Genomic DNA, 13,592 nt, shown 5'->3' with positions numbered 1-13,592 from the left:
GGCAAACAGAATTGCTAGTGCCTCTCTGTCAAGCTGGCTATAATTCATCTTGGTAAATGAGATTATTACACTCCCTCCCTAAAATGAATGACCATTATACACAAATAAAGGTTACCAAAATATTTATTTCAGTTATATTTATATGCAGTTGTTGTAATGGGTTTATTATTTTTGGTGATGTTTATAGTAATAAATATCAGCATTAAATAATAAGCCTTAAACTTAAAAATTTATTAATAGCTTAGTTATTGTATATGTATTCATAAAACAGCTAGGTATTTTTTTTTTTTTTTTTTTTTTATTCAATACCAATACTAATATTTACTTTTTATTTTCAAAAACTGATTTAGTTCAGTTCTTTCCGCGGCCTGGTACAAATGGTACCAGGCCGCTTATAATTGTTCCCTTCTGTAATGTGTTGCATGTTAGTTTTTTTTTGTGAATAAATGAATTCATATGTTTTTGCATTGTTTATTAGTTAATTTTTTTGCAATGGCAGAATTTAAATCCATAGTTAAGAATAAAAAAACTCTGTATTCAAGCTTGTAAAATGTTAATAATGTATATAATTGTATGAAGAAAGAATTTATGAAGTTAGGAAAATTAGAAGATGACAAACATTTAATATGCACTCACAAATTGGAAAAAAGAATCGCTGCAGCTTGTGGGATTTCAAGATTACATGTCCAAAAACTCTGAAAAGAAAGGTAGGATCTTCATAAATCTTAATCACAGTCGTGCTCATTCATCACACCAAAAAAGTATAATTAACGTTCAAAGCCAGTGAGTGGAAACTCTGTATTCAAGCTTGTAAAATGTAAATAATGTATATAATTGTATGAAGAAAGAATTTATGAAGTTAGGAAAATTAGAAGATGACAAACATTTAATATGCACTCACAAATTGGAAAAAAGAATCGCTGCAGCTTGTGGGATTTCAAGATTACATGTCCAAAAACTCTGAAAAGAAAGGTAGGATCTTCATAAATCTTAATCACAGTCGTGCTCATTCATCACACCAAAAAAGTATAATTAACGTTCAAAGCCAGTGAGTGGATTAGACAGTTTTGATCAAGGCGTTGTAAGAACAGTTACATTATGCTTCGAGTTTCACGCGAAGCATAATGAACTGCCTATATTAAATAAATTATGCAAAGAATGTAAAAAGAGAATTCAGTTTAAATGTTCTAGCAGCTATCCTGAAAGAGTTAGGGTACGTAAACCAAATGAAAATAATAGTTAACTTTTGATTGAAAAAGAAGATATCCGGTGGAAGAAGATAGAATATTTAAGAAAAATGACAGATTTCAGAAAGAAAATTCTTCAATTGTTTATTTGGATGAATCGTATATTTTAACGTCACATTCAACGACAAAGTCGTGGTCAGATGGCTGTGGTGCAGGAGTGAAAGTGTAGATTAGTAAAGGTAATCGGTTAATCATAATCCACGCTGGAGGAAAATAGGGTTTATTCCAACTACGATGTTAACTTGGAAAAGCGGTGACTACGGTCACAAAGTGGTCACGACAGCGTCATCAAGAATTTCATGATGTGGGCATCTGAAAAATTAATTCCTGGTCTTTCTCCTCAGTCAGTGGTAATTATCGATAATGTGCCATTCCAATATTCACTTCTAGGGAAGCCTCTGAATTCAAATGATAATAAAAGTGGCAAGACTAATTGGTTAAAAAAGAACATTCCGTTTAATAAAGCAATGTTAAAACCACAATTGTATGTCATAATTAAATCACATTGAAATTCAAAAATAAAGGTACAAGTCTTGATGAACTATTAAAAAAAAAACAAGGTCATCAGGTTCTGCGACTTCTACCTTACCATTCCTATTCAAATCTGATCGAGATACTAAATCTGTTCAGAAAATAACCGAACATTTTTAATTACGTGCCAACGGAGATATTTCGTGACGTGCAGTTGGCAGCACTATGTTCCGCATAACCTCCTCTGTATCCACATGTTCATGGATTGTTGATATCTCGTTTAGTTTTCGTATTACTGTTATTTGAGTGCAATGAGTTTAAGTGTTTTAGTAGCGATTTTTGTAATGTACGATTGGGATGGGAGCAACTATACAACGTAAAATTTTGTGTGAAACTAGGGAAAACTTTCACAGAAACGTTTCAACTTTTGAAACAAGCTTACAGAGACAATCCTCTGGTCTGTACGCAACGTTACAAATGATTTTCACGATTTAAAAGTGGTCGTCAGTCATTTGAAGATGATCCTTGACCAAAAAGGCCTGCGACTTCAACTGATGACACCTACGCTCAGAAAATCAACTGTTTGGTGCATGTAAATCGCCGAATGACAGTCTGAGAACTTTCAGAAGAGGGTAGCATCTCAATTGGATCATGCCATGGTATTTTGACTGAAAAATTGAACATGCATCGAGTTGCAAGAAAGGTTGTTCCTCGTTTTATGACCAAACAGCAAAAAGAGCATTGAGTGGACGTTTGTCGGCAACTTCTTGGAAAAGCCAATGACAATGAATGAAACATCCATGTAAAGGATCATAATGAGAAACAAAAGTTCAATCATCACAATAGATTGGCAAAGGATTTCCACACCCCAAGAAAGCACTTCAGTCTCAATCCAATGTCAAAATTTGAAAATTATACATAAAAAAATTCCAAATATTGTGCAAAATAGAATTGTACAATAATAATTATACATCTAATTTAGTGTAATTATGGATACAATATACATTCAAGCACTTGTTTCAGTTTAAAAATATTTTTAAATTAAAATTCTTTTTTTGCAATATTTATTTATTGAATAATTAATACTAATTACATAATCATGAATTATAACTAATAAAAAACTATTAATAAAATAGACTATTATTGTTGTCATATTAGATAGGTGTGAATCTTTTCAGGTTCAGTAGTAATGCAGTCTCGACCTTCTCCAACATAGCTTTTATTTTCTTTGTACGCATTGTACTGTGATGGTTAGAGTTCAATTAACCACATGTGTATAAGCCTCATTTACATGTCATATATATCATCCTTATCTAATTGGGCTGTGGGTGGGTTGCTTACTGTTCGCTAGTTGAACAGGTTGCAATGTACACGAAAAAAAAATTATATTTTGTTATTGCAATGTATGTATGGTTTGTATGTATATACAGGGTTATCATTAAAGAATGGTGCGGTTTCAGTAATTCATAGGAAGATTGTAGGGAAATTTCTAGATGTTATATTGGTATCCCTGAAAGCCTCCAACCCATAAGTTTGTTTATCAGCATTTGTAACCACAACGTCAGTTCTTGTATTGTTGTTGCGGTGAGTTTAGTGAGTTACTAAGTTCTCGGATAAAGACAAAGCAAAGTGTGTTTTATTGATGTCTGAATTAAAATCCGTAATTTTAGTTCAATGTGCGTTTCGACGTGAATTCGGAAGAGATCCACCACACAAAAATAACATAACACGTTGGTTCAAACAATTCGAAGAAACCGGATCGGTTAAGAAACAGAAATCAACCAACCGGCAGACCAAGTGTACCAGACGAAACGGTTGACTAATTAGACAATCGGCAATTAGAAGTCCTGGGAAGTCCATCCCCATCGAAGCGTCGAATTAGGTATTCAAAAATCGACAGTTCACAAAGTTTTGCATAAGAAACTGAAATTACACGCTTATAAAATCCAGATAGTGCAGGATTTGAAACCCGATGATGGTGTAAAACGTTACAATTTTGCTGTTGAAATGTTGGACAGAATAAGTGAAAACGAATCATTTTTGGATGATATAATTTTTACAGACGAAGCTACATTCCATGTGAATGGATGCGTTAACAGACACAATTCACGAATATGGGGCTCTGAAAACCCACACGCAATTATCAAGAAACAACGCGATTCGCCTAAAGTTAATGTTTGGTGTGGTGTGATGAAAAATCGTGTAATAGGGTCTTTCTTCTTTGTGAAAAAAACAATTAATGGAGTTGTGTATCTTGACATGTTAACCGATTATTGCTTTCCTCAGCCGGATGAACTCGAAAACATTCATCGACTTCATTTCCAACAAGATGGTGCTCCCCCGCACTTCAATGCATCGGTCACAGATGCTTTGAACGAAAAATTTGGAGATCGACGGATAGGGCGGCAAGGACCCATACTTTGGCCTCCAAGGAGTCCAGACCTGACACCTTGAGATGTTCACTCTGACTGGGGGCTTAATTTCAGAACCATGCATGTTCTATTTACAAATGAGGTACAACTGTTATAGAAATATTTTGTTGAGCCCAGCGTATACTGTTGTTAACTGTGAATGTTGCTTATAGGACTGTCTTACAAGAGATGGTCATTGTAATTTATGGTATTAAGCCAATTGAGCATCAATTACACAAGCTGGCCAAGAACGTAGGCCACCTTACCTCTGGACACATAAAAGAAATAGACAACGAAGGTTTCCATTTACAGCAGGACAGGTGGACCGAATCTTTCGATGGCCATTACACACATTATATTTTTTCTGATGTGAGAAATATGAAGGTTGTTAGGTAGATTTCCCCTACTTGGCATATTACATAGTCTCTTTCCGAAAATGGTGCTTTTTGAGATGGGTTGGCCAGATTTGGTTTGATTAATTCAGGCTTTTGTTCAGAGTGCCATTGATGATTCAGAGTACCATTAATGATGTGCATCATATCTTATGTCTGCTCCAAGTATGAAGCTGAACAAACCAAAGTAGAGAGCTTGTGAGGATCAATGCTCTGGGCTTATCATCACAGATGATCAGAATTTGTTACACTTTACATCATACATTAATAACTAATTGAATGTTCCTTTACAAAATACCGTGCTGGAATCCATTAATTTGTTAGCATTAAAGGGATTATATGACCATAAAAGTTGACTGAATTCCTCCTACCAGTTCCATGTTTAATTGGGATAAATGGTAGACACAAAAATTGTTAGTCGCATAAAAAAAAAAATTGTACATTAACCATAAATGATTTGTTTCTGGGCAGGAAGCCAGTAAGAAAGAGTTATTATTAATTTAAGATATTTTAGTTCCTAGACAAAACAGTAAATTACCATTATGTACTCTGATCCTTATCTCACTTACAACTATTCATTATATTTAATCTTTTTTCTTTCATTATCAAATCTGTGAGGAACTTAACTGAGTCAGCCCTGTTAGGTTTTTCACTCTTTGGATGATACCTAAAGAACCATTGCATCCTTGTGTCTGCCTGGTTCAGAGACGTGAAAGTGGGCCGACTCAGAGACTATTTCCAGCTTGTTGGCTGCACAGTAAGTCTAATGTTGAAATGCCTATTAGATAAATCCACAGAAAAAGGATATCCTACTCTTGTTTTGGATTTACTTCAGTTTGTTAGAGAACAAGCTTTTAAAAAAGCCTGAAAACACAGAGCTTTAAAGATTTTGTCAGTAAATTGATAATATGCATTAAAATACAATAAGAAATAGTTTAAAGTATAGCTTAGCAGCCTAGTCATTAAGAATATTCATTTTTATTTGTTATAAGATGTATTCTGGTGTTTTAACTAATATTTGCAATTAGTATTTTATAATTTAAGTAACTACAAACTAATAGAAATAACAAAACTGTGTGTCAGTGCATTATTGTTGTATGTGTTTCTATTTTTGATATAATAGGTTTCTAGTAGTTTCTAAATTCTCAATTCTTTGTTCTATTGAAGGATATTAAGAATATAATTATGGATGAGAAAACTGATAAAAGAAGTGAAATTGCTAAAGCTCATGGGATTGATCTCAGTCTGTATCAAAATTTGCCAGTGTCAAAATCAGCTGAAGCAGTAGACAGAGCCCAACAGACCTTAGATGCTCTTGGCAAATTAGATGGTTATCAAGAGATGCCTTCTGGAACTATATTTTTTGAAGTGGATTATGAGGACAAAAAAAAGAAGTAACTTTTTAATTTGTTATTCATACGTAATTAAATTAGTTTTCGTTATTAATTTTCTTCAAAGTATTAGCTTGATTTGAGAAACAGCTTTAAACAATTCAGAACATTTTAACTAGAAAAATGTTTCTTGATACATGATATCAGGTATGCTACAACTTGAAATGGTTTTCATTTCATCAATATAATTCTGGAAAAGAGAAAAATAGAGTTTTATATTCAAGTATTGTTTATTTGAATTTCTTCAATGTGTCTGTATTTTTTTAAATTGTAACAAAGAAAATGAGATTTATTTTAATTTAAATACTTTATTAACTTAAGGATTTACCCATCTTTTGCAAGATAACAAAAACTGGCACCAGCCTTACTCCAAGATTTTTTATTTTCTTAGGTAAATCATTAAAATCACATCAGCTCAGTACTTAAGAAATACAATGTTTACAAGACATTCCTAAAATTTTGCAGATCACAAGCCCAGATAGCTCACTCTAAGACCTGTGCAGACAGCCCAAGACTAATTAGCAGATATTTTTAACATAACTCATCACACAAATTTTTTATTGCTTGTAGAAAAATATAGTTCATCTAAATCAACTGTAGCCATGAAATTCAGAAATTAATTATCATAATGTTATATAGAGTGAGTCCTGAAAAAAATCTTTCTGGTTTTTTATATATATATTTTTTTTTAATTAGCTCCAAATGTAATATATTTTAGGCAGGAGTGTACATAGATAACAATTTATGATGATTTGGCATTTACTTTTTTCGGATAACTTAAAAAGCATGTTTAAACAACATTGTAAATCAAATATAAAACCTTTATTATGAAATGGAAGGGTATGATAATGAAAGTCTTAAGGTAACTGGAAATGCTTTATTATTAAATTATTTTTTGTTTTTTATGAATTTATAAGAAAACTGTAACAGTTTGTTAAAGAAATAGTACAATTCTTTTTAAAACCTATGACAAGAATTTCATCAACATCGATTGAATTTTATACACTATATTTCAATACAAATTTTGTTTTGGCTCTCAACTGAATTTGAATCATAATCAAAGTTATGCAAGGTCAATGCCTTATTTGTAATGGATCAATATTATTATATTTAGAAATTTGTTAAAAAGGAATTTTTTGAATTCCTCCACTAAAAGAAAGAAATTGTTATGACAGAAGTATCCTGCATTTTGGTGAGATTTTATAATAGTTTTACTGGGAATTTCAGTTTCACTTTTAATAATATTTTATATAGTTTCACTGGATTTAGGTATCACTGTTGCAATAAAAAAATTAATTAACTTGAATAAGTGATTTTTATTTTTCAAATAATTTTGGAAATGACTGGAACACCAACTGGAACATTCGTAGAAATTTGTTACTGTAGGATTGTATTTTATGATAACTTTATTAATCCATGTAATGTTTCATTCTCCTGTTTAAAATGTTTCTCTATTACTGAAGGTTAAACACATGAACTAGAAAGCTAAAAAGAGTTTGTAAATTTAAAAATAAACTTACATTTTCCACTAAAGTTAATATTGCCATTATCCTTTTATATTTTTTCATTATCAAGTACAGGTTAATGTTCAGTTATAGTTATGAATTATATGAAGGATGAATTTTGTAGATGTGAAAGTACCATGCTCGTCTGGATTGAAAAATCTGATCACCTAAAAAAAAAATTTAGATTGATAAAAATATTATCTATACTATTTGGTGTTATAATTCTAATGATTTATATTCCTGCTAACTCAAAACTGAGTTATAAATCATTCTTGATAACTGGATTTAAAATGATTGTAAAAATTACCAGTATGATAATACTGAAATTTTTAAGATTTCTAAAATTCATCACCAAAATTAGGTTTCAAAAGAATTGAAACAAGATCTATAAATAACCTTCAAAATGAAGTTTAGTGAGGAAATTAAATTATACAGATTCAGAATTAACATGAACTTATTCAGTGAGTATTAAATAACATTCAACTTCATCAAGAAGGGAATTATTAATCAAAATAGAGATTTCACTATTTATGTACAGTTGTGTAAAATGCTTCAACAAGCAATAAATTAAGTAGATTTAAGAGATCCAGTGCATTATAAGCTAGTGGTCTGAAAAATGAAAAGTCCGGCGATTCATTGCAAAAAATAACTATTTTACTTATGTTTCTAAGTAATGAATATTTAAAAAGGAAATGTTAACATTTTTAGGGGAGGAGGAAAGTAAGTCTGACAAGAGAATTAGCATTAATCTAACTTTATAGATCAGAAATGTTAACATAGAAATAAAATAAATTATGTTAACAGAAACGTTTTTTCCTTCTGCTCCCCTGGGGCGGCTCTGCAATCGTAATACTTGACCCAGGGGAGTGTCCTTATGACTCTAATGGACCTCTCCACCTACCGGCTGTATGTCCAATGTCCAGCATGGCAGGTCAGCCCACTCCTTCGGATCTTTTATCTCTTCTTGCCTGCCTCAAGCCAGTAGGACAGGGGGATCCAGCTCAGCTATGCTGTCCCACTCCATATCCCAGGATAGCTGGCCCAGCTATCCTGGGCCCCCACTCCACGGCTGGGACTCAAACCTTCCTCTATTTTTTTTTTTGGCCTGGGGACTGGGAGTCCCCATTCCTCCTCACTGCTGCCCACTCCTGCCAGCACGAATGAACGGCAGCTCAGCAGGGGGCTCAGAGGGGGCCTCCCCTCTGCATCTTTCATTTTTGGAATGGTGATGGTTAAACTCTCAACCAACTTCAAATTCTCCCTGCTCTCTATCATGAATTCAACTGTATTTTCAGGGGTTAAGTTTCTTAATTGTAACCTCTCTTTCTCCCCATTCCACCATGGACAGACGTAAAAGGTGTGATAAAGGGAACCTAATTCTTTGCAATAAATGCAGTTGGGGAGTTCTCTTCTACCAAATCTATGTAGGTATTCTCTGAATTCTCCATGACCAGAGAGAAGCTGGGAATTAATAATTTACATCTCCATGTCCCCTCTCCAGCCACGGTCCAACCTAGTATTAGTTTGCTTGTCTAAGCACCATTCCATGCCCTCTCCCAGGCTCTGGCCAATCTTGTGCTAGCAATTTCACTACCTCTTCTCTTGGCATCCTTTCATAAATACTTTTCCTGTGCAGGTCCTGAAGATAAATCGGAGGACCCTCTGCCAACACCCCAGCTGTCTTGGTGAATACTGTTCTGTATGCCAATGTTATTCTCAATGCCGCCCAACATTGAAGTGCAGCAAGTCTTCCCATATTCTTTTGTTTATTTAGTGCAACAAACCACATTGGTATTGCATACAGAATTATCACCCCCTATTTTACAGAATTATTAGCCCTAGCACACAACCAGTCACTCACTAATTTTATTGCTTTATTTGCAGCCCTCTCCACACATCTTCCTCTATTCCACCTGCTACTAACATTGCCAGATCATTGGCATAGGCAAACCTGTGAGAATTATCGGCTGATTCATCATTCGCATAGCTTTCCTCTAAATTGTGTATAAATTCTTCAAATTATTCATCCCCGCTGTTAGCTGAGATATTACTACTGTAAATACACATTGAGTCAGGATCATCACAACAGAACCTCTACCCGCTTTTATATTTAAAACGCAAAGCGGTCCAATATATTTCTCATGGCCTTATCACTCCTCAAAATATCAGTTTACCTGCTTCAGCGTTTCTCAGTCTGTATAGCACTTTCATCATCTGCTGGACTAAGTCTTTGTTATTCTCTTTAATCGCTAGTACGTGTACGGTGAACTTGTTTGCATCTTCGTCTTCAGGGTAGAACACTACTGTGCTTCTAGAATTCCTGAAGATCGTGCCACTCGGCACCGTCTTCTCCACATTGAGATGCTTCCCTACTCCAGTCACACTTTCTTTCCATTGTTGCTTAGGAACTAGGACACTCTTGCTCTATCATCATTACTAATTGGGGTTCTCATAATCGCCACCTTCTTGAATAGTTTTTTCTTCCAACGACTCCTTACAATTTCTTCCAAGCCCTTGCTGTCACCCAAGCAGAGCACCTTCTCAATTTTCAGTTTGTTCATCTCCTTTGTTTCCATTTCTTTCTCCTCCATATCCTTTCTCACTTCCAACTGAGTTTCTTTATTTAGTATAATTTTTGGGAGTGCCACTTCATATATTGGCCTAGCAACAGTTTCCACATCCCATGCCATCTAGAATTTGATATGCACATTCTTTGATTTCTTTCTTCATATTCATGTTATGTTGAATGAGCATGATCATTTTATGAATTTTTTCCGTCTGACATGTTCCATGTCAGACCCTTCCATGAGGTCTCCATCACTGCTAACCTCAATTACTTCAATTTTCTGTTTAGGTACCCGGTCTGAAGATTCCTCCATCTTCTCCACAGGTTCCATCTTTTCACCCTCTGTAGCCTGTGAGGCTCCAACCTCTTGCAGACTTGTACGTCGAGCTTGTTTTCGTTCTTCTTTCTCTGCTGGCAATCACATCATGGTTCTTATTAGGAATGGTATTTCTTCTATTATTTCTCCCAAACGATAAACTCTATTCAGTTAATAACACTTGATTCTTGTCGAGCGCCGAAAATAAAGTTCAATGACACCCCACTAAGTACTATGACGGGATTTTGGGAGGGGGAGGTAAAATGTATCTCTGTGAAAATCCGATAAAAAATTTTCAGGGGGTTCAGAAGGTCGAGGAGGGTCAGGTTGATGGTGATCCAGGGGGGTTTGGGGCTAGAATGAAGGATAAGGGAAAAATAAGAAAAAACAGTATTGAGGACTTAAAAAATAAATCAACTCACCAGGATAGGAGAAATAATGAAAAATCGGCTAAGTCCTTGTTTACGTCGTCTATCGACTTGTGACAACAGGCACAGTGAGAGAACAGTCTACTATGATCCTTATTGCCAGAGACAATAAGGTCAAAGTTGTAAAATTCTGTATAAAAAATGAATCCGTCATTCAAAAAATCTTAAAATATCCAATCCACGTCCGTAAATATTCAAGCAAACTTTGCTTAACGTCCAAACCATTAATTCACCAAAAAACCCAATCAAAATTAGAAAACACACAAAGCAAAAGAAACATTAATCTACTTCCTACGAGTTCCTCCACTCAACCAACAGAAATTTTAACATAATTTAGTTTATTTTTAGGAATACAATTTGTTGTCTTATATTAATTTTTTTCTGACTTTAATCATGGAGCTTAAGAAATGAATTTAAAAGGATAGTAACATCAAAAACAGATTTATTAATTCTTTTATCATTTATAAAGTAAATTTTTCTCAAGACAAGTTAATCAGAACAAATTTATTTGAAATTATATGCCACCTGTTAAAATGATATGCAAGTGTCAAATACAGATCCATAATGAAACAATGAAATATTGCACAAATTTATTTTCCTTGCACAAGTGTTCACTTTTGGGTTATTTGGAAGACTGCTGTGGATGTATTAAGGATGTCAGTAAATAAAATCATTATTTACTAGCCTTGCCAAACATGTATAACAACTCTTGTATAGCTAATCCAAAAAATTTAACATGTCAATCTTTCCTCTATCATAAAAAAGTACTAGCAGTCTAAAGATGTGCCATTGATAACTATCAAGAAGTAAAATCGGAATAGCCTCTGAAAATTAACCAAATCCAAAAAAATTTGCATTTAGCTGGTCAAGTCTTTTTAAGTGGTTAATCACTTTAAAGGTTTTATGAACCTTTATGCTTTCTTTTCCCCCCAAGTAATGAGTTTGACATGAGAATATCTTGTCCTGGAATCAGACTTTCTCTAGTTATGGTACTCCACTTTGTCAATCCATTCAAACTGATGATCAATAAAAATTAATAAACCAAACCAGGAAGGATAAAGTATTAATTAAAACTGAAAAATTAAATTAGATTAAACAGATTTTTCATCCAGTTGTTATTTTTTGTTGTAATTGTTTTTTGTTTATATTGTTTAATTTTACTTGTGTTGGAGTATACACAAAAAAAAATTGATTGTAATTTTATATTTAATATAATAGCAAGCGCCTTTTCTTAAATGTTATCCTTTGTATAAATTTGATCAGTTTTATATAGCACTAAAAATATTTATCATAGCAATACTAGTAGCAAACTTGGCTACAACATTAGTATAAGTTGTTTAAATAATTTAAATACAGTATTTTTTCTAATTTATTGATTATCAGAATCAATATTTAAATAAACTAGTGAAAAATGAAATTATAAAACAGAACTCACCAACTGAGAAATATTCTTTGTAACTTAAATTTAAAAATTAAAAAAAAATGAGTGATAGCATTTGATGCATTAAAAAACATTAAAGAAAAACAGAAACAAAAAATTGTATCTCTTTACTTCTGATTATGCGGACTTACTATGTATCTTATTATATGAGTATATTGCTTATTTTATGGTTTAGGTACCGGACATTTTTTTTTACTTCATTAGGTATTTCATTTTATACATTATGATGATCTAGCCAAATAAAAATTAGTGTACACAGATAGTAAATGAATAATATTACCATACATACAGATTTATACCACACATTGCTAAATGAAGCAGAAACATATAACATGATTCATAGAACATATGAATGCATATACATATGAATAAACATATGTATATTTTCAAATCTGAATTTGAAAATATGTTCATTAAAGAAATAGCTAAAACAAATTAGTTATAATAGCCAAATAAAACAGGTATAATAAATTTATAAACATTATATCCAGAAAATATATAAATAAATTTAATAAACACAATAAACTCTGCAAATAAAGGGGAAAAACAGGAGAAAATACAGTAAAGAACTGTATAATATAGCATTTAAAGTTATTAATTTTACCAATCAATTATTTAATATTAAAAAATATTTAAACTTAATACAATTAGTATGCATAATAAATGTTTATAAATAAAATAAAATCCAAGTAAATTCATTGGAAGAACAAGCAGGAAAAATAGGCCTAAGAATATCATATGAAAAGATTAGATTAACGGCCATAAATCCCCTGGTATCCAAGTAACTTGGTTCAACATAACAGACATAAAGTCGAGCTAGTTGAATGGTTTAAATATTTAGGAAAAAATATCACACATAGCCTCAAAGAAAAAATAAACTGGAAAGAAAGAACACAAAAGCTCAGTTATGCACAAAATACTACCAAAACAACATATAACAAAATATGCATCTCAATAGATTCCAAACTCATACATTACAAAACTGTAATCAGACCTATAATATCATATGGAAGCGAAACACTCTTCAAACTAAGATTCAAAATTTCTTACTCAGCAGAGATGCAAAGAGTAGAAAGAAAAATTCTAAGAACATGCATAAATAAAAGACAGCTTACTGTTGGTGGAGACTCGTACCAAACCAAGAGATACATAAAGACGTAGAACCAGCTCTAGACTACTTTAGAAAGAAAAGAATCTCCTTCTTTGGACACATAATAAGAACAAAACTGAACAGGCTCATCAGGAAATTAATCGAGAAATACTGGAAAATGTCCAAAACACCGATCTGGATAACCGAAATTAAACAAGATATGCAAAAACTAGAAATCACAGTAGAAGATTTACAAAACAAAACTGACAATATAAAATTATTAAAAAAAGCAATCTCCAGATTTAAAATTAAAGAAAACAAAACAACAACGAGG

General features: G+C 32.7%; 1 protein-coding gene across 3 annotated transcripts in view; it reads left to right on the top strand.

The window, feature by feature from the left end:
* The window catches only part of LOC142334276 (uncharacterized), a 98,012-nt gene that overhangs the window by 58,301 nt on the left and 26,119 nt on the right, over positions 1-13,592 (top strand). For all 3 annotated transcript variants that reach the window (XM_075382187.1, XM_075382190.1, XM_075382189.1), the window contains exon 7: positions 5,689-5,915. In XM_075382187.1, coding sequence (XP_075238302.1) covers positions 5,689-5,915 — 227 coding nt within the window. The remainder of the gene's footprint in view (positions 1-5,688; positions 5,916-13,592) is intronic.

The sequence above is a fragment of the Lycorma delicatula genome, chromosome 1 (assembly GCF_047948215.1).
Source record: "Lycorma delicatula isolate Av1 chromosome 1, ASM4794821v1, whole genome shotgun sequence".
NCBI classification, from domain to species: Eukaryota; Metazoa; Arthropoda; class Insecta; order Hemiptera; family Fulgoridae; genus Lycorma; species Lycorma delicatula.
The sequence above is the reverse complement of the archived record's forward strand: the minus strand, read 5'-3'. Positions and strand labels throughout refer to the sequence as shown.